General features: G+C 39.7%; 1 protein-coding gene across 4 annotated transcripts in view; it reads right to left on the bottom strand.

Moving 5' to 3' along the window:
• Positions 1–26,308, bottom strand: part of trim3b (tripartite motif containing 3b) — a 37,838-nt gene that overhangs the window by 3,222 nt on the left and 8,308 nt on the right. For 2 of the 4 annotated variants that reach the window (XM_058411377.1, XM_058411378.1), the window contains 11 exons: positions 16,215–16,396; positions 14,319–14,559; positions 9,291–9,442; positions 8,815–8,995; positions 7,239–7,971; positions 6,953–7,053; positions 6,094–6,261; positions 4,832–5,000; positions 2,657–2,716; positions 2,243–2,313; positions 1,943–2,083 (listed from right to left, as the gene is read on the bottom strand). In XM_058411377.1, coding sequence (XP_058267360.1) covers positions 1,943–2,083; positions 2,243–2,313; positions 2,657–2,716; positions 4,832–5,000; positions 6,094–6,261; positions 6,953–7,053; positions 7,239–7,971; positions 8,815–8,995; positions 9,291–9,442; positions 14,319–14,559; positions 16,215–16,360 — 2,163 coding nt within the window. In that variant the 5' untranslated portion in view covers positions 16,361–16,396. Of the gene's footprint in view, positions 1–1,942; positions 2,084–2,242; positions 2,314–2,656; positions 2,717–4,831; positions 5,001–6,093; positions 6,262–6,952; positions 7,054–7,238; positions 7,972–8,814; positions 8,996–9,290; positions 9,443–14,318; positions 14,560–16,214; positions 16,397–19,805; positions 20,060–26,308 lie in introns of those variants that run through there. The other 2 variants (XM_058411376.1, XM_058411379.1) reach the window with 2 other exon arrangements.

Below are 26,308 nucleotides of genomic sequence, written 5' to 3' on the forward strand. Positions count from 1 at the left end.
AATAAAATGTTTAGACAAAAACAATAGTTACTTGTTGCTGCTGAACCAGCTCTTTTCTCATTACATTATTTAAGATGGATTTAACTACGAATTCAGATCACACCACACTGCATATAATATCAGCCAGACAGAATGCTTCATTTTTGCAATGCTTCAAGAAAAATAATGCCCAAGAACTGATGACTTCAGCAGGAATGAATGTGTTAAATCTATATTGAATTCAGAAATTATGCTAATTTATGTGTTACTCAAAAGCTCCCCGATACACAATTCCACTTGACTATATATAGTTGTAGAAAGGAAATTATTTATAATTGCACTCTCTGGTTTCACCCGGATAAAAATGGAATCTCTCTTGAGGCTGGTTCCTCTCAAGGTTTTTGCAATGTCTGTAAGTTAATAATAAAACATGCATCTTGTCATGTTACTAAGAAACCACAGACTGCACAGTGCTGTCTCTTGAAGACTTGAAGAATAACTGGTAACGCATTACAATAACATCCATCCATTTTCTGTACTGTTTCTTTTACACAGAGTTGCAGGGAGCCAGGGGTCTATTCCAGGGGACTGGAGGTACAAGGTTTTGGACACACTGGATGGGGTGGCAACCAAATGCAGGAATCATACACACACCCATTGACACACCACGGACAATTCAGAGATGATCCTGATCCTGAATACAGATCCTGAATTGTCTCTGGACTGGGGAAGAAAACCAGACTACCCGGAGGAAGCCCCCGACAGAGCAGCACCAGGAGCAAACAGCACACACAGAGTGGAGGAAGGAATCAAATCCCCAACCATGAAGGTACAAGGCAAACCTGCTAACCATCAAGCCACTAATATGAATTAATGATGAATGTGTTAACCACAAATTACAACATGAGCCAATATGAGTAAATTCATGCTGAATAACATTTACATTTCTGGCACTTGGCAGATGCGCTTATCCCGAGTGACTTACATTTTATACAACTGAGCAACCTCACGACCTTCTGATGAGGAGTCCACCTTAACCACTAAGCTACCATTTCCCACATGTACCATGCCTCCCCTAGCTTTACCATGCAGCTGCATATCACTAAATAGTAAATACACATATCCTCCTTATGGAATGTAAAAAAAAAAACACTATTAATAAGCACCAATGATTTAATCTCAACACATTTTCTCCATCATTTCTTTTCTAATCCCACTGTGATAGTAGTACATGCTCTGGGTGGCTTGGGCCAAGGACACTGCTCCTTTACCCTGAATAGGGAAAAAACCTCCCTGAAACAATATTTGAAAGAAACCTTAAGAGGAACCAGACTCAAAGGGGAACACATCCTCATCTGGGTGACACCGGATAGTATAATTATAAACATTACCCATCTACAACTGCATACTACATGGTCAAAAAGTACAATTCTGTAACCAGGAAATTCCTTTTAGTTTTAATATGAAGTTATCAGCTGATCACTGATGGAGACTTGAGTGCAAATCTGTTCATAGCAAATGCAGTCCTAAGCCATCTTCATGGTTTCTAAGTGATAGCATCACCACCATCACAGTAATCTCATGCATCTACAGGCTGTCTGTGTGAAGCCATCCTCAGCATCAGCAAGTGATAAAAACTTCAATCATAAGTAGGACATGAGGATGGATCAGGCAGGTCTACATCACTGTTAATGTGTGAATTCACTAAAGACAGCCATTTTGCTTCTTTACCGCATTATACATAGATTGGAGTGAGACACTATTATATGCGCTGATACATTACTTTGGTTTGAACTGATGCTTTTAGCCTTGAACTTTCATTCTATAGCACAACCCCTACAGTACATGTTTATTCAGTGCTTTATTTTTAGACACAACTTTTTGCAGCTGATATAAAGTGTGTGTGTGTGTGTGTGTGTGTGTGTGTGTGCTCACATGCAGTGTAAGTGCTGAATGGTATTACCTGTATCCTGCTGTTACCCCAGTCTGCTACAATGATGTTCCCATTTGCATCAACAGCCACTCCTGTCGGGGCATTAAACTGTCCATTTCCTTCACCATGTGAGCCAAATTTAAAGAGGAACTCGCCGTCTGCACTGAACACCTGAGCAAAGAGCAGAAATCTAACCACCATATCAAAGCAGAATCACCATTACACCTGACAGCTATCTCAGAAGCTCATTACCATGCAGGTGCCATGCTGGTGTGTTCATGTACTGCGCTTATGAATGAAAAAATATTAAACTTATAAGCATAGCCTTACCTTAACCGAGTGGTTATGAAAGTCTGTTACTATGATTTCGTTCTTGTTGTTGACAGCCACAAAGTGTGGACCTGAAAAGATACATAGAGCAAAACAATAAGACATTAAACATGAGCACTGATGAGGTCATGCGATCTCCAGGAAAAGTGTCCACTCAGTGATCAAGAATTAGTCATTTCCTAAATCAGAGTTAATCAACGTAAGCAGAACCGCTATCTCAAATGATTTCATAGTAATGATGTACATGCTTAATAACTTACTACTGTAGAACAGAATCAATTTGTATTGCTAAACATATTTATGATTGGATTCTAACTAAAACCAGGTATCAAAAACAAGGTGATTATACACTGTTCATAAAGTTCAGATTTCAGTAGACACAACACAACGCGTTACACTGCGCTCCATACTTACTGAACCCAGGGCCAGATTTACTAAGCTTTTGCTCCTGTGCAAAGTTTGAACCACTTTTTTCTAAAAGGAATAAGGGACAAAACACAAAGGATCAGGGGAAAAAAATGAGACCAAAAAACAAGCAAGCAGAAGGGCGTCTGCCAAAATATGAGTGAATGAAGCAAAGTCCATAAAGCAGCTCAATTTTCCTACACTTTCACACACTAAAGGGGGTATGATACATCCACATGCACATTTAATTAGGGTTAGGAAAACTGGACAATATAAATAACACAAAAACGCACAATAAAAGCAGCAAGTTGAGTAAACTAGAGTTGGCAGCAAATGCTTATCTTTAGAAGTCCGCTATTTAAATGGTTTGGTAGTCAAAGCAATTCAAAGACAGGCTAATGATTGCGCTCAGGAATATTATGAAAATATTTGAATAAAAGAGAGGAGGGCAGAACAGAGGCACGTCTACATTCCTTTACACACCGGAACTGAAGCCTGGGTAAATCTGGCCATTACGATGCTTCATATATGCGGTTTTACATCAGTTATACTCATCTATATAACCTTATCTTTATACTTATCTTTATAACCTGAAATTGAAATGGACTTGACTGTAATTTCTACAGTTTGATTTACACATTCAAAGCACACATTCAAATAGATTCAGGTTCTGGTGGTATGCTTAAGGTTGTTGTCTTGTTGGAAGATGGATCTTCAACACAGGGCCTTGTATTTGACTCCATACCCTACCCATGCTGAAGAAAAGCATCTCACAACATTCACCCTGCTATGTAGCTGCTAGAATGTTGTTCTTAGTGTGTTGGATTTCCACCAAATGTAGATTTGTGCCAAGGCCAAAACATTGTCTTTTCTTTGCTAAGTGTAAACAAGTTTTCCCACTGACTTTATTTCCAAAGCTGGCTTGTCCAACGTTTGAATGGCTCTTTACACAGTCACTGATTTTTTATACAGTCTTTTTTTCCCCCCTCCCAGACCCGTTTTGAATACCCTTTATGAAACTTATTCAGCAAACTCTGGGGCCTTCCACTAAGATATGTCACCTTGTCTACATAGAGGAGAAAGCCATTCCAACTAATTATGTGATTTCACATGCTTGCACCAGAACAAATGTAGGGATTTCACAGCAAATAAATCATTTAAAAAATAAATGAGGCAATAATTATTTCAAACTAAACTATTGTCCCCCAGTTTGAGACCCTGGGGTATTTTGTGTACATTCATGGCATATAATCAATTTAATGTCCAAGGTTAAACAATACAAAGTGTGTTCATGATATGATTGATTATGAAATTATGAAATTTATTAAGAATTGATTTATTATGTTCCTTAAAAAATTGATCTTGTAATTTGTGAGAATTTATATGCACATGAATACCAAGCTTGGGCTAATAATCACCATTATCTGAGCAACACTGAAATGTACCACATTATATACTTATTATTATTATTATTGTTGTTGTTGTTATTATTATATATACCCTTTATATTATTATTATTATTATTAATAATAATAATAATAATAATAATAATAATAATAATAATAAAACAAACCAGATCTAATCAAAAGTTTCAAGTATTATTATTATTTATTTATATATATATATATATATATAAATATATATATATATATATATATATATATAATAATAATAATAATATAAATAATAATAATAATAATAAATTGTTGTTGTTGTTGTTGTTGTTGTTGTTATTATTATTATTATTATTATTATTATTATTATTATTATTATTATTATTATTATTAATAATAATAATAATAATAATCATAATAATAATCATAATAATACTTGGAACTATTGATTTGATCTGGTTTGTTTATATATAATAAATATACTTATTTTTTCTATGTGGAATAACCAGCTTGGCTTTAAAGAACATTATGTTTCACAGTCTGACATTGTGTGTAATGCTGGTGTTCAAAGACAAACCACAAATGAAAACAATGAATTAAGTTGGTTATTAGACAACAAACAGTCATCACAGCACATATCACCCATTATTATAAAAGCTAAAGTCACACAAACACCTAATGCCATATTTAACCAAGCTGAGAAATGCAAAAAACCTTATGCAAGACTTTTTAAATATAACCTGCTAGCTGTAAAGATCTTGAGTTGAACCTCAATATTTTACATCAGTACCTGCAAACTGTCTGTCCAACGAGCCCCTTGCCCCAAACCTGGTGACCAGTTTCCCGTTGGACTGGAAGATGAAGACACAGCATGCCTTGTTATCAACAGCAATGATGTGACCGTTCCTATCCACCGCAATGCCCTTCGGCCCCATTAGCCTCCCGGCACCGATTTTATTCTGAGCACAAAGACAGCAGGAGGAAAGTCTTGCAATGAGATTATACAGGAACTGTCATCAGCAGTGGTCATTTTTTTTTTAGCCACTAATACTCAATCTGATAAACATAGAGTTGTAATTGGTTACAGCATGGGTATTTTAGCATTTAAGAGGAAAAGAACCTGTACTTATGGCTGGAGAGGATATGGGTTATACCATTTCCATTACTGATCATAACAACATAGCTTGTCCCACAGCCAGCTGGACTGAGGAAACCTTTCAGCTTTGTAAATCAACCCACACACAGGGTTGTGTGTCCTATTTTTGCCATGCTTGTTTACTCCCTGACTATGTTTAGACATGTGATATGGTTAGTCATTTGGGGATTCTTTTTTAAAATAACAGGTTATGTAAAGTTTGCATTTGAATTTCTAGTTTATTTTAAGAAAAGGGCTCACACCCAAACTTTTCTTCTCCATTGTAAATGATATGGATGGCTTGTTCCTTCCATAAATAAATAAATAAACTAACTAACAATACACCATGTGCTCTACTACATTTAAACATAGAGTCAGGTTTATGTCTTTTGGGGTCTGAATAAGCATAAATAACTTTTTTAAATCAAATCTGTTACAATCCAATCTGACCTGGTCATTTTCTAGCAGAGCAGCTTTGACAGTCGTGTCAGCTTTAATTTAATTCACAGTTTGTTTCATATAAATATTGTCTAAATTAATGACCTCTTAAAATGTAGCTCTTTCACTGAATTTGTACAGCACATGCTCTGCAGAATCTAAGAAGAATAGTAAACGTGGTGTTTTTTTATGAATCAGATAATAGTTGATACTTTCTGTAAGGAAGTACAGAACCTAAGGAGGTTATTTTCCTAAAACACACCTTTAAATTTTGTATTCTTTAGACTCTATTAACATACACCAACTTAGCGGCTCTGTGCGTAAAGTCAGCAGTAATAACATGACAGAACTCTCTTGATAACTTTTTCAGTGTTGCCTGCTGTAATCTTGTAAAGAAATCTTACAAAGAAATCATTTTACTCATATCTATTTTAGATTTTAGCATTTTTATTCATCCACATGTGCCATCCAGTTCTTACCTTAAACTTCCCTTCTGAGGAGAAGATGCTTATCCATCGATTATCATAATCAGCTACTATGATGTCTCCGTTCATGTCTACTGCCACGCCTGTGGGTCGCTGCAGCTGCCCTGGTGAGCGGCCTCGCACGCCAAACCTCAGCTTAAACTGTCCATCATTAGTAAATACCTACAGAAACATGGCAAAATAAGGACCTATTTAAAATACACAGTGCATAGAGCACCTGGCTTTCCCAGACATCTATTTACACTATGCATTATGAAACAAAGTTTACATTCCATAACTAACCTTCTTTTATCTGAAAATATGTATTTTACATATAATTTTACAATGATATTTAGAATAAATAATTATAATATTATGTAAAAATAATTCTATCTTTTTCTGCTTTGTGTACTAACAAAATGAACATTATTTATAGATAGAAAATTGAATGTCTTTGAAAATCAAACTAAATTAAAATACAAAGCAGAAATGAATAATGTTTTTATTCCTGAGTGAATTATTTGAGTTACTTGAGGTCTAGACTAGGGCAGGCAGGGGACAAAGATGTTATAGAATTTTACAAAACATTATCTGTACACACCTCTGTAATATTAAAATACACAAAAACGTTCTGCAGGAAACAAACATTTAATTAATAGTGATTTCTTATACTTCTTGGAAATGTGATCCATATGGATTTGAGACAATTTTGTTATTTTTATGCAAAAACTGATTAGTCTAAGCTGTATCTTATTATAAGTTACACATACAATAATTGCAATGTTTGTAAAAAGCTCTTTAATATTTAGTTTGATTTCAGTCATATAGACCCAGAGTGTGTACTGCAGGTTAGCTAATAAACTGGACTTATTACCTGAATACACTGGTTGTTGCTGTCTGCCACTACAACTCTGCCGCTGCAGGTGGAGATGCCTTGAAGATTAGTGAACTCGCCCTTCTCTCTGCCTCTTGTGCCTGTTACACACACAGAGTTTGTGCATCATTTAAAAGTGCAGCAGGGTCCAAATTCCTGAGCAGTGCTGACCAGTGATGACTCAATTCTTCTTTCAGAGTAGATGACGTAAAGACAATACATTTATTATTAATATGCTTGAAATAAATGAAGCAAACGACTATCCACTGGATCTCAGTGGTCTTACCTACTCTGTAGATAAGCTCATCCTCAATAGGATTCTCCTTCTTCTTAGTAGTGCTGTACATGCTGGAGGGTCTTCGGACAGCTTTCTGCCTGATGTGTCCTCCACTTCCGCTGGGTGACTTCACCCTTCTTTTCACATCTTCAGGAGACTGAGGCACGTCGCTGGGCTTTATGGCACGCAGTCTGAACGGACTCCCTCTCACAGGCTGGCCATATAGCATCAATGAGAAAGAATACTCTCCCTCACTCCTCAGCGTGTAGCCCACTTCGTATGTGCCGTTTTTATTGTCCACTACCTCCACCTCAACTGCTTTGCTTCCTTCCGGCCCTGTGATATCTGCTTTTAGAAGTGCATTGCCACTTCTCACCAATTCTCCTTCCTTGTCCTTGGTGGTAACGGTGATGGTGCTGTGCTGGCCAATAACGGCGTGCCTCAGGCCCTCTCCGGTGGCCACGCTGGTGTGTCCGACAGCACTAGTGGTGATCAGGACCCCCAGGTTCTGGATGGATCGCCTCAGGCCCTCTGTCTCTAGGCGGCACTGCAGGTGTCCGTTCTCATGCGGTCGCTCAGGGAAGGTGTGACAGGCCAGAGCACCTGCACGCTCCCCCATCTGCTTCTGCACAAGCAGCACCTCGGCAGCACCCCCATGGCTCAGCGCCTGCTCTGTGAAGCTGCAGCTACTCTCAATATGTTCTTTTGCCTGTTGCAGGGACAACAGCTGGGACTGCAGCACCTATTACACACATCCCACAGACAACAAGAAGGGATATGAGGCATTTCTCAAACAGTCCAGAAGAGGGCATTTTCATATTCATTCAGTGTTTTTATTTAAAATTTTTTAAATGGTCCTATTTAATTTATATAAACACAACGGATCTTACACAAACGTACTCTGAACATATAGTGTTCAAGATGAAGACCTTTGCTGTTATTTGATAACATGACAATTTGTGGGGTTTATTATTATATTCTTTAAAAAAAAAGAAAGGAAAAAAAGAGGTATGGAATGACTATATAGAGCTCTTACCAGGAAATAAATTGCTCTGTGGACATGACAACATTAAATGCAACTGTAATTAAAAATGATGTGTTGTTCCTTAATGCATTCAAAAAATTGTAGACACTGAAAAATAGCTGTGGTATAAGTAGAATCAAACATTATTGTAAATAAATAACATAACTATTGTTGAAACAGCATACATCGTTGGGTTTAATTCCTTTCTTTATATCTCCAAACTCTTGAGGTGCATTTAAGAAGTACATAGTTACCGACTGAAGCCCATCTACTACTGTGCAAAATTTGTCAGCATCAATTTTCCCTGTCCAGCACTGGAAAAAGACTTTCATACCAACACAGCTGACAAGATATTATATAGATACTAACTCATTTTCAGCAACAACACTGACATGCTGGTGGCTTGTACAAGTATATTAGATGGAGAAGCATGGCTGGGTTTTTTAATCAGTGTGTACTTTTACTTGATGGCATTTCAGTATAGACCATTTTATTGGGCTACATTAGTATGCAAAACAGGGCAAAGCCAGATGTTTACTGAGGTAAAACTCTCTTCCTGACCTTCTGCTTGGAGCTGCAGATGTTCTCTAGGTCAGTGATGAGGGCAGTCTTACGTTGGTGCAGAACCCTCTCCAGCTCCTCAAACGTACTGCTGATCTCATTCACTGCTTCAGTCTTCCGCTCCATCAGCTGCCTGGAGATCTCAGTCACCAGTTCAATTGCAGCTGTCAGCTGAGGCAACCTGGAGGGATACATAATAATATTCTAACTACAGGTAAAGGTTAATAAAGGGCATCTCACCATTGATTGTTTTCATCTGTTAAATGTTTCAGACAAACTTGATTAACAGTCAGAAATAAATTATTACCCAATTATTTAAATAGATATTTAGAAACAATCACTCTTGAATTTAAACATTTATAAAAAATGCAATGAAGGGACAAATATCGATCAGCTTTTAATAGCTTAAAGCATTTTTTTCCACCAGAAACTGACATTCTTCTGGTACCTGATTTGACTATAAGGTAGTGTGGTACCTGTTGCGAATGGCATCCAGCTGATTCTTCAGTGCTGCTTTGTGCTGTTCCAGAACATCTCTCAGCGGGACAGTGACATGTTCTCTGTGTTCCCCCTCTGTGCAGTCTAAACACATGGCTGTTTCACACGACTCACAGTAAAACTCCATCACCTGTAGAGGGAATCAGTGAACATCTATACTGCATGCTGTCATGGGGGATTAAGACTAGCATGGTTTATAGAAGATATATATGTGTTTCTGATCTACAACAGAGACCTACTGGCTAAAGAAAATAAAAGGATTTGAGTCCCTGAGGTAAGAAGTTCTCAGTTTCTCGAGTAACCTGCTTTCTTAGTGTTTTAAGTGACATAAATCCAATGACATAAGCTTCCATGTAGATTGGTAGCCAGCAGTGTAGTGTAATGTAGCGTAGCCAGCAGTGTAGTGTAATGTAGCGTAGCCAGGAGTGTAGTGTAATGTAGTGTAGCCAGCAGTGTAGTGTAATGTAGCGTAGCCAGGAGTGTAGTGTAATGTAGTGTAGCCAGCAGTGTAGTGTAATGTAGCGTAGCCAGCAGTGTAGTGTAATGTAGCGTAGCCAGGAGTGTAGTGTAATGTAGCGTAGCCAGCAGTGTAGTGTAATGTAGCGTAGCCAGGAGTGTAGTGTAATGTAGTGTAGCCAGCAGTGTAGTGTAATGTAGCGTAGCCAGGAGTGTAGTGTAATGTAGTGTAGCCAGCAGTGTAGTGTAATGTAGCGTAGCCAGGAGTGTAGTGTAATGTAGCGTAGCCAGGAGTGTAGTGTAATGTAGCGTAGCCAGGAGTGTAGTGTAATGTAGCGTAGCCAGCAGTGTAGCCAGCAGTGTAGTGTAATGTAGTGTAGCCAGGAGTGTAGTGTAATGTAGTGTAGCCAGCAGTGTAGTGTAATGTAGCGTAGCCAGGAGTGTAGTGTAATGTAGCGTAGCCAGCAGTGTAGTGTAATGTAGCGTAGCCAGCAGTGTAGTGTAATGTAGTGTAGCCAGCAGTGTAGTGTAATGTAGTGTAGCCAGCAGTGTAGCCAGCAGTGTAGTGTAGTGTAATGTAGTGTAGCCAGGAGTGTAGTGTAATGTAGCGTAGCCAGCAGTGTAGTGTAATGTAGTGTAGCCAGCAGTGTAGTGTAATGTAGTGTAGCCAGGAGTGTAGTGTAATGTAGTGTAGCCAGGAGTGTAGTGTAATGTAGCGTAGCCAGCAGTGTAGTGTAATGTAGCGTAGCCAGCAGTGTAGTGTAATGTAGCGTAGCCAGGAGTGTAGTGTAATGTAGTGTAGCCAGGAGTGTAGTGTAATGTAGTGTAGCCAGCAGTGTAGTGTAATGTAGTGTAGCCAGCAGTGTAGTGTAATGTAGTGTAGCCAGGAGTGTAGTGTAATGTAGTGTAGCCAGGAGTGTAGTGTAATGTAGTGTAGCCAGGAGTGTAGTGTAATGTAGTGTAGCCAGCAGTGTAGTGTAATGTAGTGTAGCCAGCAGTGTAGCCAGCAGTGTAGTGTAATGTAGTGTAGCCAGGAGTGTAGTGTAATGTAGTGTAGCCAGGAGTGTAGTGTAATGTAGTGTAGCCAGGAGTGTAGTGTAATGTAGTGTAGCCAGGAGTGTAGTGTAATGTAGTGTAGCCAGCAGTGTAGTGTAATGTAGTGTAGCCAGGAGTGTAGTGTAATGTAGTGTAGCCAGCAGTGTAGTGTAATGTAGTGTAGCCAGCAGTGTAGTGTAATGTAGTGTAGCCAGCAGTGTAGCCAGCAGTGTAGTGTAATGTAGTGTAGCCAGGAGTGTAGTGTAATGTAGTGTAGCCAGCAGTGTAGTGTAATGTAGTGTAGCCAGCAGTGTAGCCAGCAGTGTAGTGTAATGTAGTGTAGCCAGGAGTGTAGTGTAATGTAGTGTAGCCAGCAGTGTAGCCAGCAGTGTAGTGTAATGTAGTGTAGCCAGGAGTGTAGTGTAATGTAGTGTAGCCAGGAGTGTAGTGTAATGTAGTGTAGCCAGGAGTGTAGTGTAATGTAGTGTAGCCAGCAGTGTAGTGTAATGTAGTGTAGCCAGGAGTGTAGTGTAATGTAGTGTAGCCAGCAGTGTAGCCAGCAGTGTAGTGTAATGTAGTGTAGCCAGGAGTGTAGTGTAATGTAGTGTAGCCAGGAGTGTAGTGTAATGTAGTGTAGCCAGGAGTGTAGTGTAATGTAGTGTAGCCAGCAGTGTAGTGTAATGTAGTGTAGCCAGGAGTGTAGTGTAATGTAGTGTAGCCAGCAGTGTAGTGTAATGTAGTGTAGCCAGCAGTGTAGTGTAATGTAGTGTAGCCAGCAGTGTAGCCAGCAGTGTAGTGTAATGTAGTGTAGCCAGGAGTGTAGTGTAATGTAGTGTAGCCAGCAGTGTAGTGTAATGTAGTGTAGCCAGCAGTGTAGTGTAATGTAGTGTAGCCAGGAGTGTAGTGTAATGTAGTGTAGCCAGCAGTGTAGTGTAATGTAGTGTAGCCAGGAGTGTAGTGTAATGTAGCGTAGCCAGGAGTGTAGTGTAATGTAGTGTAGCCAGGAGTGTAGTGTAATGTAGTGTAGCCAGGAGTGTAGTGTAATGTAGCGTAGCCAGGAGTGTAGTGTAATGTAGTGTAGCCAGCAGTGTAGTGTAATGTAGTGTAGCCAGCAGTGTAGTGTAATGTAGCGTAGCCAGGAGTGTAGTGTAATGTAGCGTAGCCAGGAGTGTAGTGTAATGTAGTGTAGCCAGCAGTGTAGTGTAATGTAGTGTAGCCAGGAGTGTAGTGTAATGTAGTGTAGCCAGCAGTGTAGTGTAATGTAGTGTAGCCAGCAGTGTAGTGTAATGTAGTGTAGCCAGCAGTGTAGTGTAATGTAGTGTAGCCAGGAGTGTAGTGTAATGTAGTGTAGCCAGCAGTGTAGTGTAATGTAGTGTAGCCAGCAGTGTAGTGTAATGTAGTGTAGCCAGCAGTGTAGTGTAATGTAGTGTAGCCAGCAGTGTAGTGTAATGTAGTGTAGCCAGCAGTGTAGTGTAATGTAGTGTAGCCAGCAGTGTAGTGTAATGTAGCGTAGCCAGCAGTGTAGTGTAATGTAGCGTAGCCAGCAGTGTAGTGTAATGTAGCGTAGCCAGGAGTGTAGTGTAATGTAGCGTAGCCAGGAGTGTAGTGTAATGTAGCGTAGCCAGCAGTGTAGTGTAATGTAGCGTAGCCAGGAGTGTAGTGTAATGTAGCGTAGCCAGGAGTGTAGTGTAATGTAGCGTAGCCAGGAGTGTAGTGTAATGTAGCGTAGCCAGCAGTGTAGTGTAATGTAGCGTAGCCAGCAGTGTAGTGTAATGTAGCGTAGCCAGCAGTGTAGTGTAATGTAGCGTAGCCAGGAGTGTAGTGTAATGTAGCGTAGCCAGGAGTGTAGTGTAATGTAGCGTAGCCAGGAGTGTAGTGTAATGTAGCGTAGCCAGGAGTGTAGTGTAATGTAGCGTAGCCAGGAGTGTAGTGTAATGTAGCGTAGCCAGGAGTGTAGTGTAATGTAGCGTAGCCAGGAGTGTAGTGTAATGTAGCGTAGCCAGGAGTGTAGTGTAATGTAGCGTAGCCAGCAGTGTAGTGTAATGTAGCGTAGCCAGGAGTGTAGTGTAATGTAGCGTAGCCAGGAGTGTAGTGTAATGTAGCGTAGCCAGGAGTGTAGTGTAATGTAGCGTAGCCAGGAGTGTAGTGTAATGTAGCGTAGCCAGCAGTGTAGTGTAATGTAGCGTAGCCAGCAGTGTAGTGTAATGTAGCGTAGCCAGCAGTGTAGTGTAATGTAGCGTAGCCAGCAGTGTAGTGTAATGTAGCGTAGCCAGCAGTGTAGTGTAATGTAGCGTAGCCAGCAGTGTAGTGTAATGTAGCGTAGCCAGCAGTGTAGTGTAATGTAGTGTAGCCAGGAGTGTAGTGTAATGTAGTGTAGCCAGGAGTGTAGTGTAATGTAGCGTAGCCAGGAGTGTAGTGTAATGTAGCGTAGCCAGGAGTGTAGTGTAATGTAGCGTAGCCAGGAGTGTAGTGTAATGTAGCGTAGCCAGGAGTGTAGTGTAATGTAGCGTAGCCAGGAGTGTAGTGTAATGTAGTGTAGCCAGGAGTGTAGTGTAATGTAGTGTAGCCAGGAGTGTAGTGTAATGTAGTGTAGCCAGGAGTGTAGTGTAATGTAGTGTAGCCAGGAGTGTAGTGTAATGTAGTGTAGCCAGGAGTGTAGTGTAATGTAGTGTAGCCAGGAGTGTAGTGTAATGTAGTGTAGCCAGGAGTGTAGTGTAATGTAGTGTAGCCAGGAGTGTAGTGTAATGTAGTGTAGCCAGGAGTGTAGTGTAATGTAGTGTAGCCAGCAGTGTAGTGTAATGTAGTGTAGCCAGGAGTGTAGTGTAATGTAGTGTAGCCAGCAGTGTAGTGTAATGTAGTGTAGCCAGCAGTGTAGTGTAATGTAGTGTAGCCAGCAGTGTAGTGTAATGTAGCGTAGCCAGGAGTGTAGTGTAATGTAGCGTAGCCAGGAGTGTAGTGTAATGTAGTGTAGCCAGCAGTGTAGTGTAATGTAGTGTAGCCAGGAGTGTAGTGTAATGTAGTGTAGCCAGCAGTGTAGTGTAATGTAGCGTAGCCAGCAGTGTAGTGTAATGTAGCGTAGCCAGCAGTGTAGTGTAATGTAGCGTAGCCAGCAGTGTAGTGTAATGTAGCGTAGCCAGCAGTGTAGTGTAATGTAGCGTAGCCAGCAGTGTAGTGTAATGTAGCGTAGCCAGCAGTGTAGTGTAATGTAGCGTAGCCAGCAGTGTAGTGTAATGTAGCGTAGCCAGCAGTGTAGTGTAATGTAGTGTAGCCAGCAGTGTAGTGTAATGTAGTGTAGCCAGCAGTGTAGTGTAATGTAGCGTAGCCAGCAGTGTAGTGTAATGTAGCGTAGCCAGCAGTGTAGTGTAATGTGATATGTAATGTAAGCTTGCTACAAATTAATCTAGCTATACCCTATAAAATATCTACAAGTGCTAGGTAAAAAAAAATAAATGAATAATGAAATGCTGGGGGTCCCTTTATTTCTTTTCCTATTGGTTGATTGTTAAGAAGTTTACCTTGCCCTCGTGATTTGGGCAGGAAAGAGGCTTCCCAGCAGCTGCTGCGCTCACAGACTCCAGCACGTTGCATGCCTCAGGACGGGAACATTCCGGATCCCTCTGCAGCACCTCCATCAGATTGGTGATAAAGAAGTTATTCTGCAGTGCCGCTACACCTTTTTCAGGCAGGATAGAAGTCTGTCGGCACACCGGACACGACAGCGTCAGTGACTGGGGAGGGATGTAGTTCTGTAAGCACCTGTGAGGAAGAAACGGAAAGAAAAGAACAGAGAGAAGGAGTGATATCAAAGTGAAAAAAGAGGAATGTGAGAAAAACGTAAAAGAAGACACTGCTGGGACACAAAAGCATGAGTCGGAATAAGTAAAGAATAAGTAAAGGGTGTGTAAGAGACAGGGAGGATAAAAGATTATATTTATCCAGCAGCTCTGAATTTTTTGGTTTGTCAAACCACAGAAGCACAGGAGCTAAACACAGACTAAGGGACATACTACCAGGGGAAGATGCTGCCTTTCTGCCAAAGCAAGGGAAAGACAGAAGCCATTCATGCCAGGTTCATTCACTGGGTCAGTTTGGCTAGGCAATGGCAATCCCATGCTCTAGTCATTATAGTAGGTGAAATTACTCTCATTTGGAAGAACAGGATATGATTTCAAATACAACTCTAGAATGTCCGTCTAATCAACGTGACTCCATAGGCAAAATACAACCTACAGACAATGAAATAAAAACAGACATGATTATTAAAAAGCTCTCTGGAGCCAATCAGATGGCATGCAACAAAATCAGTCTTTATTTCAGTTGGATTACACAAAGATACACTGTAGGGTCAAAAGTATGTGGACACCCGACTATCACAGCCATATAATGAACATTCCATTTCAAAGTTGGTCCTATCTTTGCTGCTGTAACACTCTTCTAGGAAGTCTTTTCATTAGATTTTGGGGTATGACTAGAGGGATTTGCCCAATCAGCCACAAGAGCATTAGTAAAGTCAAGCACTGATGTGAGGTGACTGATCTGACTCTCCAAGGTGAGGAGAGGGGGTCATGCACAGTCAGTGTACCAACTCAGTGGGGCCGAGGTCAGGATTCTGTGCAGGCCAATCGAGTTCATCCACACCACACCAACCTTGTGGACCTCGCATTGTGTACAATCTCCCTTAGTTCCAATGAAGGGAAATCATAGTTCTACTGTATACAATACATACTAGACCATTCTGTGCCTCCAACATTTAAGCAACAGTTTGGATTTGAACCTCATGTGTGTGTGATGGTCAGGTGTCCACATACTTTTGGCCACACAGTGTATAATTAATTATGAGTTAATTTTATTAATCCAGTTTTAATTGCAATCATTAGTTACATAGCCCAAGTACAATTCAGAGAATGGAAAAATAAAAATAACAAATAAATTCAAGGGCTCCCAAGTACCACAAAAGAATCATGAATGCAAAAAAATCCTGTGTCATGAGTCAAAGGAGCAAAACTGGCTGAACTCTCTGGAAGGGATTGCATACTATTTTTCCCATCAATTGCTGTATCACTAGCCAATTGTGGGACTTCATGTATGAGGAAGGTGATAGACAGTATATTACTCTGAGTGTGTGACACTGAAGCAGCACGTGTCTCAGAGAAAGCACATGTTCACCTTCACCCTCCTCAGCTAGCAGCTGTCATATGGTAAGAGAGAGCTCAGTAATCAAGCTTCAAGCATCAATTAATCTTAGAGAGAAAATACATACAGCTATAGGCCACATCATGAAATACTGAACTATTTTGGGAGCTACACCACATTTTCATGCATTTACAAAGTTTGGCCACAGGGGACTGATCTATTCAAATACTGATAACCTCTAAATATCCTCTTACACAAGTGTGTGTGTGAAATTGTACCGTTCGCAGAAGGTGTGTAAGCAGGGTAGCACTTTGGGATTGTGGAAGTGATCGAGGCAGATGCTGCAGACCAGGAACTGCTTGTCTATTTGTCGCACCACTGGACTTGTGCTGCCAGTCTCACGCTTAGCCATGGTGACAGACATTCACAGACACGGCTGGGGGTGAGGACACACCTTAACCTGTCACATGCATACGCATGTACAAACACACAGAGAGAGAGAGAGAGAGAGAGAGAGAGAGAGAGAGAGAGAGATATGCATTGTTAATCATCAATAAAAAAAAACACTATATTACTGTACTAAATGGTCTTTGAGCTTTGAAGGCAGGCTTCTAAGTAGCCTGTATTTTTTCCATGTTCAGCGAGACCAAAAATACTTGACAAAAAAATGTAAACAATGAAATCAGTGTTGTAACCCCAGCAATAACTCCAATGCATTTACTTAGACTATATTTTATAGCTGTAATTATTCACCTTCCTTCACTCACACCTCATTTTCTTCACTGGCTTCAGTTTATTGTTCAACAAATACAAAATGACCCGATCTCTCCCAAGTGGAGAGAATAAGAATAAGCAGAAATCTTGACAAAGATGGAACAAAAACTTCAACAAGTTTACACTCATTTGATTAAATACACTGTCCATACTGAACAATACCTAATTATTTATTCAGTTTAGTTATTATTAGTTATATATAGTGCAACAATTTCATAAGGTCACATAAGGCTATTTGTGGGAAAAATCTACATAAACCTTGTTATTCTTACAAGCTTCAGCTATCAATTTTGTGTTCAAGTAAATGACACAAGGTAGTGTTTTGCAGCTACCCAACTTTCAATGGTACACAGTTTATCTTTTAGTAGACATCAATACATGTTTTAATAACATGGCCTGGGCACTGGAGAAGGCATAGTTAATGCATTTTCAGGAAAAAACAACAATAAAAAGTTAAATCTATGACCATGTTTGGAAGAAATATTTTAGGCTCCATGGAAAAAAAAAAAATCAACAACAGGTTTCTCTTTTACAATATCAGGAAGATCTGGACATTTCTATCCACAGAGGCCACACGTGTTTATTACTGTAACACCCTTGGCAGGGCTGCCCCTAACATGCCTTCTAACCCTTGCAACTGATCAGAAAGCAGGTGCAACACTTGTTTTCATTTTACCCCCACAAATTGTCCCACATTGCTGAATTCTCTCCACTGGTGTTCCTTAGCTACCCAAATTAGATTTAAAACACTTGTGCTTGCCTACAAGGCCAAATAAAAATTTAAAAAAACTAGCACTCACCTACCTTAAAGTTTCTTATCACACCCCATCTTGCAACTGGACTCAATATCTCTTACGGTACATGGAAGAAATGCATCAAGACTCTTCTATATACTGGCATCCAAGTGGAACTTCCTCTTTCTTTTCAGTTAGCACTTTAATTATTTTTTTTTTAAACCCCTTCACTGGTTTCCTTTTCATGCTGGACTAACCGGTGTCTAACCTGGATTAAGCTTAATGGCATGCAAAATACCAGACCTAGTGAACTAGCATAAGGATATAGGTTTAAAAGCAAGCACAAAGCACCTCTGTAAGTCACTCTGGATCCTGTGAGGACATCCCTTACATGCTGCAAATGTACATAGAGGGTTCCGCTTTGAGAAAAGGCTCAGAGTAGAACTCTGCCAGTAACTATCTAAGGAACACCTGAGAAACCTCTGTTCTACCTCTTTTAGACTCTGTGCAAAAATATGTCCAATACTACAAAGTCAGCAGGTGATGTCTGCTTCCTAATCTGAGATGGCAAAGTAACGAAGACAAATATAGAAAAAGATAAAGCACAATATACAATATGCATGCTTTTAAAAATAAGGTTATGTCTAGGACCCTACAGGTTGCTTGGGGTTAACTTCAAAGATCGGTACAACATGATGACAAAGTATCCTCACATTAAAAAAAAAACTTTCAGTAAGAACCTCCACATATTTGAATCACATACCGTCCATATAAGAACCTAGCAAAACCGCCACACTGTCCACTGACCTCTTTGCCCCATAAGACCTATTCTAAACAAAGCATTTCTATTTAAATCCAGATGTGCAGGTCTAGCACAAGTATTAGCATGAGCTGCTGTTTGGGCCATTACAACACTGTCTCAGTGGGTCACAGGCAGATTTATTATTTATGCCTCATAGTCTTTCTATAAACCTCCATCAGCACATCTGTCACAGTGTCCAAATGTGCAACAGGAATTACGCCCTCATTTTTCCACACAAATAGTCATGTAAGATTTCAACCTCATGAACAGAACAAACATGAGACTGATGAGGGGAGAAGGGTCTCAAATGGTCCAGCTGATATTATCCCCCATTATACCCCCCCCCTTCTTCTCCATCAATCTGTTTTGATGGGATGATGTAGCAAGGCTAAAATAAGACTGGGCACTCACTAGAGAGGGCTTATACAGGGTCAGACACCCCAGTAGATGGCTGGGATTCATAAGATACCAAGTTGAGAGAGAGGCCATGTATACTTTGATGGCTTTCTAGAATAGGCCCTGGGAAGAGGTGTATAGTTCTCTCAGGTCTAAACATACTTATTACATGGATTTATTCACCAGTGTACAGCTACAACATTTAAGGGCTTAGTAGTTACACAATTAACCACTCACTATCAGCATCATTCTAAGGAATAGAAGATTAATTGCTTTGTTTCTGAATCTGTTGTGTGCTGGTGACAGAATTAGGATTGGCTTGGTACATAAGGAGGATTGGTAAACCTGAAATCAAAGAGATCCCCAGTCTTTCCTGAAATGAAATAAAACTATTGTGTGAAAAGTAAGCCATTGTACTGGTCATGCTGGCCGTGTCACAGTCTACTGGATTGAACTGAAAATGTCAACAAAAACAGCAACCAAATTCTAACTTGACCCATTATTATTCTCTGGAATGACGCATACATGCACTTAGTATTACATTTGTTTGAGATTAAGGTTACAACAGATGGCCTGCCGGTAAAATTCACTTAAATGGCAATCATAACTCGTGTAGAATTACATTTTTGAGGGAAACAGGATATACAGGTAGGAAATAATGTTTGGCTTGAACTTTTATCCATCAGGATTTACTGCTCTAAAAAAAAAAGTAGGCCCACTAAAACAAGACCTGACTGGGATAAAATACAGCACAATGTAATTTTCACATATTCAAAAGGAGTGCAGTCAACAAGGTAAAGTTCATGTCCCTGAAAAACATGCATGTCCCAACACAGGAGTATTTACACTAGAGAAATGTAATCCTAGATGGTTTAGTGAATGAATTGTTGTTAGCTGACATACCTCAAAACACACAGAGACTCACAAAAGCCTTAGAAAGTGAGTGAGCGTCAAAGAGGACCGTTGGAAGGATGGTTTCTATTGAAGAAAATGCTTTAAATACTTGCCATTAGTATTTACAGTGGCAGTGACTGAGGCTGGCTATAAAGCAACAGCTGTCCCTATGAAAGACCCGCAACAATGGTATTCTTCAGAGCCTCAGTCCTGTACTCTGCCCACAACTGTGTGTACACACACACACACACACAGACACACAGACTTACACAGAAGAGTTGGAGAAATCTCAGGCAGGCTTCATCCCTGTTTCCTGTGTTTCAGCTGAGCTCAGAAACAGAACAACAAAATGAGATCCTGGGTCTCTGTCCCTGCCTACGCCCCCTAAGCTCAACTCTAAACTTTTTACCCTCCCTCTGCTTCTCTCCTTCATTCCCGTGTCTCTTGCTCTCTCCCTCCCTTTCTCAGTCTCTCCACCCCACGCTTCACTGCACACAGGCTTCCTCCAGCCACCTCACACTGACTCAAGCCCAGCTCTGACGCGAGGCTGGATATTAAGCCACAACCCACACAGGCTATTCCATTGGCCAACACAAAACACACACCAAAGTGCTCTTCCCATGGACTCTTCCCTTATTGGTTGGTCAGCAGAAGCCTGCTGAAAGCATGGATTGCCTCACAGGCTAACAATGCCTGCTGACAAACTTGGGTGGGGTGAGACAGCATAAGGAAAAAGGATAGAGACGGAGTTTAGCCAAAAAAATGTCTGGTCAGACGAATATTTCATTACAAGCAGAGAGGTTTATTAGCTGGTAAACAAGAAATGAATTGTGTAAAGTCTGATGCAGCATTTAAATTGGAAAGATTAAAAAAATAGAACTGGATAATAGGTCTCTGTGCCAGGAAAATAAATGTCATGGAGTCATGAAATCATTGTGCAGCATCCCAGAGCAAACCAGTGAGGCTAAATATGTACCTCAGCACAGTAGTTCAGGGAAGCACACTAAGCTTTCATCCTCATCTCCTCCAAATGGCCTGAGCTGATTATAGGACAAAAAAGGCATCTTCATGTTTCCCATACATTCCTATAATATTAGTGAACTTCACTGTAATGCAGAATAATTAGCATAAACCTAAAAAGACATTATACCCATGCAGGAAAAACTACTGAGTAACAGTATGTGATAGAATGACAGTTTTGCCCTGTATGAGCTTGAGCCATGACTGCACTAGTGATAAAAGTTACATAACCTGTGATGTCACAGGCAATAAATGTTGGGTGGCGCCGGATCTGGGGATTAAACAATGATACAATCTGAAAGCCTAGGGATTATAGAGGACCTTAAAAATATGTTTGTGATTACAATTAAGACATATGATCTCACTCTAAATACAATTAAATCAGATTCATTAAAAAAAAAACCTGGTACAAGAGAGAATGTGTGAATGCCTGGGAAGATGAGATCTCTGTTGTTGCATGTAATCCTTGGATTAAAAGATACTACTCCATTAATGCACTGACCCCAAGCAAGGACGCACCATTAGACAACTCCAAGTCATTTTTTTTTTATCATGGACAGAATACATAATCCTCACATGGCTTTTGTAATCATCATGGGAGATGAGAATTTGATCTATGGGGATATTTGTCACTTTATGCTAAGTCCATTAAAAAATTTTTTTGCATTCATTGCCAAGTCTCTGTGTCTTATAAACTCACAATTAAACCACAAGTCCATTCCTCTACATGTGGACAGAGCCTGTAGGCTTAACTGTTTACATAAACCTGTCAAGAAGATAGTGCTAAGGAAAAGTGACTCAACATTAGTGTCTCCGAACAGACAGAGTGGCCTGGAGAGAAGTGAGGCTGACCTTGCTAATCTAAAACACATCTGTGACTAAAACACAATGTTGACTTTCATGATTCACACTCATTACACATTAGAGGTCACTATAAAGATGTCCGTATTTTATAGCATTGCATCAGGTGAGCAAATATGTAAAACCCTAAATACAATACAGTATAAAGATTCTGTAAGAAACAAGAATACAGCAATCTATAATTTTGACAAATGGCTCGTCACAGTTTCTCAGCAACAGATCAGTGAAAATGGAAAATATTGTGACAGAAAATATTAGCGAGACCCATGATGTGACGCACATGTGACTTTTAATTAGTTACATACTATATGACTATGTTTTTGCTTGTGCTTCCTATTCCCCTCTACTGTGCGAATATTCCTAGATGATATGAGCCAGAAATAACCTGATTCTTTAAATAACTGGGTGTGCACGTGAGTGTGTGTGCATGTGTGTGTACACCATCATGGACAACAAAAGAAACCACTGTGATGACTCTTGGCTCACTTGTGATGGTGTGCATTCTGAACCTAATGGCATGTCTAGAAAAACGTTTTTTTGTTTGTTTGTTTGTTTTTTTACCTCGAAAATAAAATCCATGTGAGCTGCCTGTCTTTTTACCAGTGGGCATGTTGAGTCACTATGCAGATGGCAGACCAGATGATTGTCCCCGCACACCAAGTCGCTTACATTCAGCAAAGCTGCCAGGTTAAAATATGAATTATGCATGGCTGTCCTCACTCAGGAGTGGGTGATTGGGCAATTTGTTTTATGCACATGTTAAAAGAGATGGAGAAAGAGAGGAGAACTCTGAGACAGTCTGAGCTAAAGAAAAGAGTTGAAATCCACCTTCTACAGTACGAGTGGCATAATATTTAGTAAACGGCAGAGGAGAAGGCAGGATCAGGGTGAAATATGAAAGAATGTTGAAAAGCAGTGTGAGCTATGCGAGCAGCATCGAGCACAGATTGTCATATGGTGCTGGGATATTCTAAAAAAAAAAAAAAAAAAAAAAAAAAAAAAAAAGGAATGAAGTAAGCAAACAGGGGTGGAAAATTATTTGGGCACTGAAAATAAATTAGGCATGGAAAATAACCATGTTCCGTCAGCTACGCATACATGGAAAACATATGCTGTGCTTGGAGCACTCATGACCTTTCTTCTGCGCTCTCTTACTCTGCTGAAGCGTCAATCACTGAGAAACTGGCGATGAAGTCTGCAATTCTGCACAACCCCCTGCAAAGGCTAACATTTGCAGTGCAATTTTTGGACCATGCTAGACAAAATGAGGAATTTAAATAACAACAAAATGAATGAACAAGCTGCTCATAACTCAAGAGAGCACATAAACAGTGGTCTCAGGTAAAAGCTCTTAGAAATGGTATTTATATAAGGTGCTGCAGTGCAAGAGATTTGGAATAACACACATAGGTGCTCACTCACACAGATGCACATGCACGCACAAACACACACACACGAGGCACAGATACAGAAGCACACGATGGCACAGATGCAAAAGCACTTACAGACAAATACTAAGGCACAGATACACATCCTTAGTTATATTTAGTACACTTGAATTGATCTTGAAATGTTAATATGACACGAGGCAAAACACACTATTGACTATACATGCATCAAGCACAACATGGTCACTTTGAAAATCACCACCTTACTATTACTGTGAAAATGCAAAAATGACAGTACTACTAGGAAAACTACATCATGTGTTTAATCAAGGTACAGTACTGGTGGTACATTCTGTGCATGAGAAAGATCTCTTTTCATGATAGACTGCAAAACTAACTGGTGGAAGTTTCATCACCATGGGTGTCCATCTGAACAATAGACTGGACTGGCTGGATAACACTGATGCTCGGTACAAGAAGGGCCAGAGTCGCCTCCACCTGCTGAGGAGACTAGGGTCCTTTGGAGTGAGCAGGACATTATTAAGGACTTTTTTATGATACTGTGGTGGCCTCCGCAATTCTCTACACCATAGTCTGCTGGGTGGGAGGCAGTACAGAACGGGACAGGAAGAGACTGAACAAGCTGGTTAGGAGAGCCAGCTCTGTCCTGGGCTGCCCACTGGACTTGGTGGAGGAGGTGGGTGGGAGGAGGATGTTAGCCAAGCTGAGATCCTCCTGTATGGGACTGTGGAGATACTGTGTAGCTCCTTCAGCAGCAGACTGCTACACCCCCAGTGTAGGAAGCAGCGCTACTGCAGGTCACTGATACCAGCAGCTGTCAGACTTTACAACACCGCATTACAGTGATGTTCCAATGTGCAATATTTTATAATTTTATATAATTTTTTATATTTTATAATTTAATATAAATAATAATAATAATAATAATAAAAATAATTTAATAATTTACTTTCTTTTACTATTTGTATTGCTATTAGTTTATTACTATTTGTATTGTGCAATATTTTTTATTTTCTTTTAGAATTTTACATAATTTCTTTTCTTTTACTATGTCTTTTTGAATTTTTTTCTTCCTTTCTATCTTTAGGTTAATCTTATCTTATCTTTGTTATTGCACTGGTAGAGCCCCGTTGACTTGAATGTAATAAGCAAACAAACAAATATCATGTCTTTTTACAATTTCAAATTAAAGCAGCATTCTGTGACGCATGAGTCGGTCAAATACTACACAGTTAATGTGACTATTCATTTGCATAGATCACTATCTGATATGATCTGATATGTTGTAACAGAACACAAAACTAAAACACATTACTGAATGTCTCTGTATTACACATGCACAGGATTAGAGATGTCATTTATTGCCACCATCTGTATCTGTAAGCATTACGAATATTCATTGTTGTATTTGGATTTATTTCTCAACCAGCAGTGGGAAAGTTATTTTATTAAGACCGAGAGAAGAGAGATGCCTTGATGAGTGGGTTAGATGGAGCAGCGGTTATATAAATGCAAAAGTTTTTCTTTTGTTTAGTACAGAAATATTCTTTTATTTGGAGCACAGTAAATGTTTAGGTTGGACTACTAGACCAAACTACTGCTGGCAGGGTTAATGATGATTGCTGGTGGAAAAAGCAATTCAAGAAACAGGGAATTGCTAAATACAGAAATACAATTCTCTACAATGTACAGAACAATTTCTGTTTTAAAACATATTGCAAGACTGGAATAGGAAAGGGTTTTAGAGAGTGGATAACCTCCATGTATGGTAGATTCTCCAAATTAGAAATGTGTGCACACCACTGTGTACTCATTTCCCATGCAAAGATTGATCCAAAGCCTGAACATTTGGGGCTAGTCTCAGGTGTTTTTGTACAGGTGTGCTTCACACTGGTGTCATTTAATCACTGCATGAAAGTAAAAACCTTTTCTTTATCATCCAGCTGAGTCCTGATACAACCCTCTAGTCTTATAATGGGTGGGAAAACCTGCACTTAGTGTTTGTGCATCCAAGCATAAAATGCACATCTGTCAATATAAATGTAAACACATCTGTCAATATAAATTGATTTGCCTTAAGACTGTCAGTTCTAACTGTTAGCATCCTCCTCAACCATAACAATCACAACACAACAATTACAAATTATAAATACGATCCACAAAATATTTATCCAAGAAAACATCCAGAGATTTGAAAGGAACTTACAAAATACATTTGATGGAAAATGACTGAATAAATCACCTTTTACTGCATTTTTCTTACTTAGTACTGTAAGTTCAGGGTTAGTACTGTATTGCAGTCAGCTGCTAGAGGGCACCAGAGACACTTTGGTTTTACTTTGTAACTGCTGCTACCTTATGTAAAGTCTCAGGTAGGTACTAACACATTGTACACTTAAACAGAAGATGTGTTACTGAATGGAATGTCGCATTGTAACAGAATAGTGTAAGATTTGCTTGAGTTTGGTTGCATGAGTATAATGCTGCATGAATTGCAAGGTTGCCAATAATTCTGAAAGCAGCATTTTACAAGAAAAAATAATAACTAGTTAAGTAAAGTTATTTGTTAAAAAGACAAAAACAATTATACAGTCTCAGCATGTGTTTAAATACTATATCACTAGTGCCAATACTTCCGAAGGTGACTATATTTCCAGCAGATTTAATACTGTATCAAGTTTAATGACATGTTTTAGGCAACTGTAATTCCTGTTTGCATTCCCTTTGTGGACAACTGTTCAATCCTCAATCTTCTTAGAGATCAGTAAGGCTTAGCAAACAGAGCTTCATCAGTTCCTTAACAGTATTGACTGGTGGAATCCACTTCCCTTCTGTTGCTAAATTGTTTGGTCTCCAGCTGTGGCAGGTTTAGGCTGGACAATGGCAGGTGAGTAAAGAGTGGAGGCTTAACCACCACCATCTACACACTAAAGCTATGAAAATCCAGTTCAAATGATTAGAATAAAAATTTATTAAGTAAATGAACAACTCAGACTTCAGGGTTCATACAAGGTTCAAGGGCAGCTGGAGAGAATTTAAATGTTATTTGGGTTTTCAGATAGACTCAGCAGGCTTAAAAGGTTTGACAATCAGCAGCGGACGAACATGCAACAGAATGAAAACGTGAAGCAAGGTGCGCTTTTACAATGTAAATATTAAGCTTTAGTAATGAACTACTCCATATCAACAAATCGGTGAGTTTTGCAGAAACACACACGCACAGCACATCATGAAGAGGTAAAACAGTCTGTAGATGACTCAGACTAATGCAGCCCCTGTGCATTATAGGTATCATATTAAAGCCATTTATCTACTGTGGCTGCTGTCACATTATCACAACACCTAATCAACCAAAATCATGCAGTTTAATACATCAGTCAAGGGATAGTGTGTGTAATTATAAAGTTGTGCTGTTAAAGTTTGAAAAAGTTACCCAGCCCTCAGAGGTCTACATGAGATAAAGGCCATTAGACAGAACACAG

The sequence above is a fragment of the Hemibagrus wyckioides genome, linkage group LG16 (genome assembly GCF_019097595.1).
Source record: "Hemibagrus wyckioides isolate EC202008001 linkage group LG16, SWU_Hwy_1.0, whole genome shotgun sequence".
In the NCBI taxonomy this organism is placed as follows: Eukaryota; Metazoa; Chordata; class Actinopteri; order Siluriformes; family Bagridae; genus Hemibagrus; species Hemibagrus wyckioides.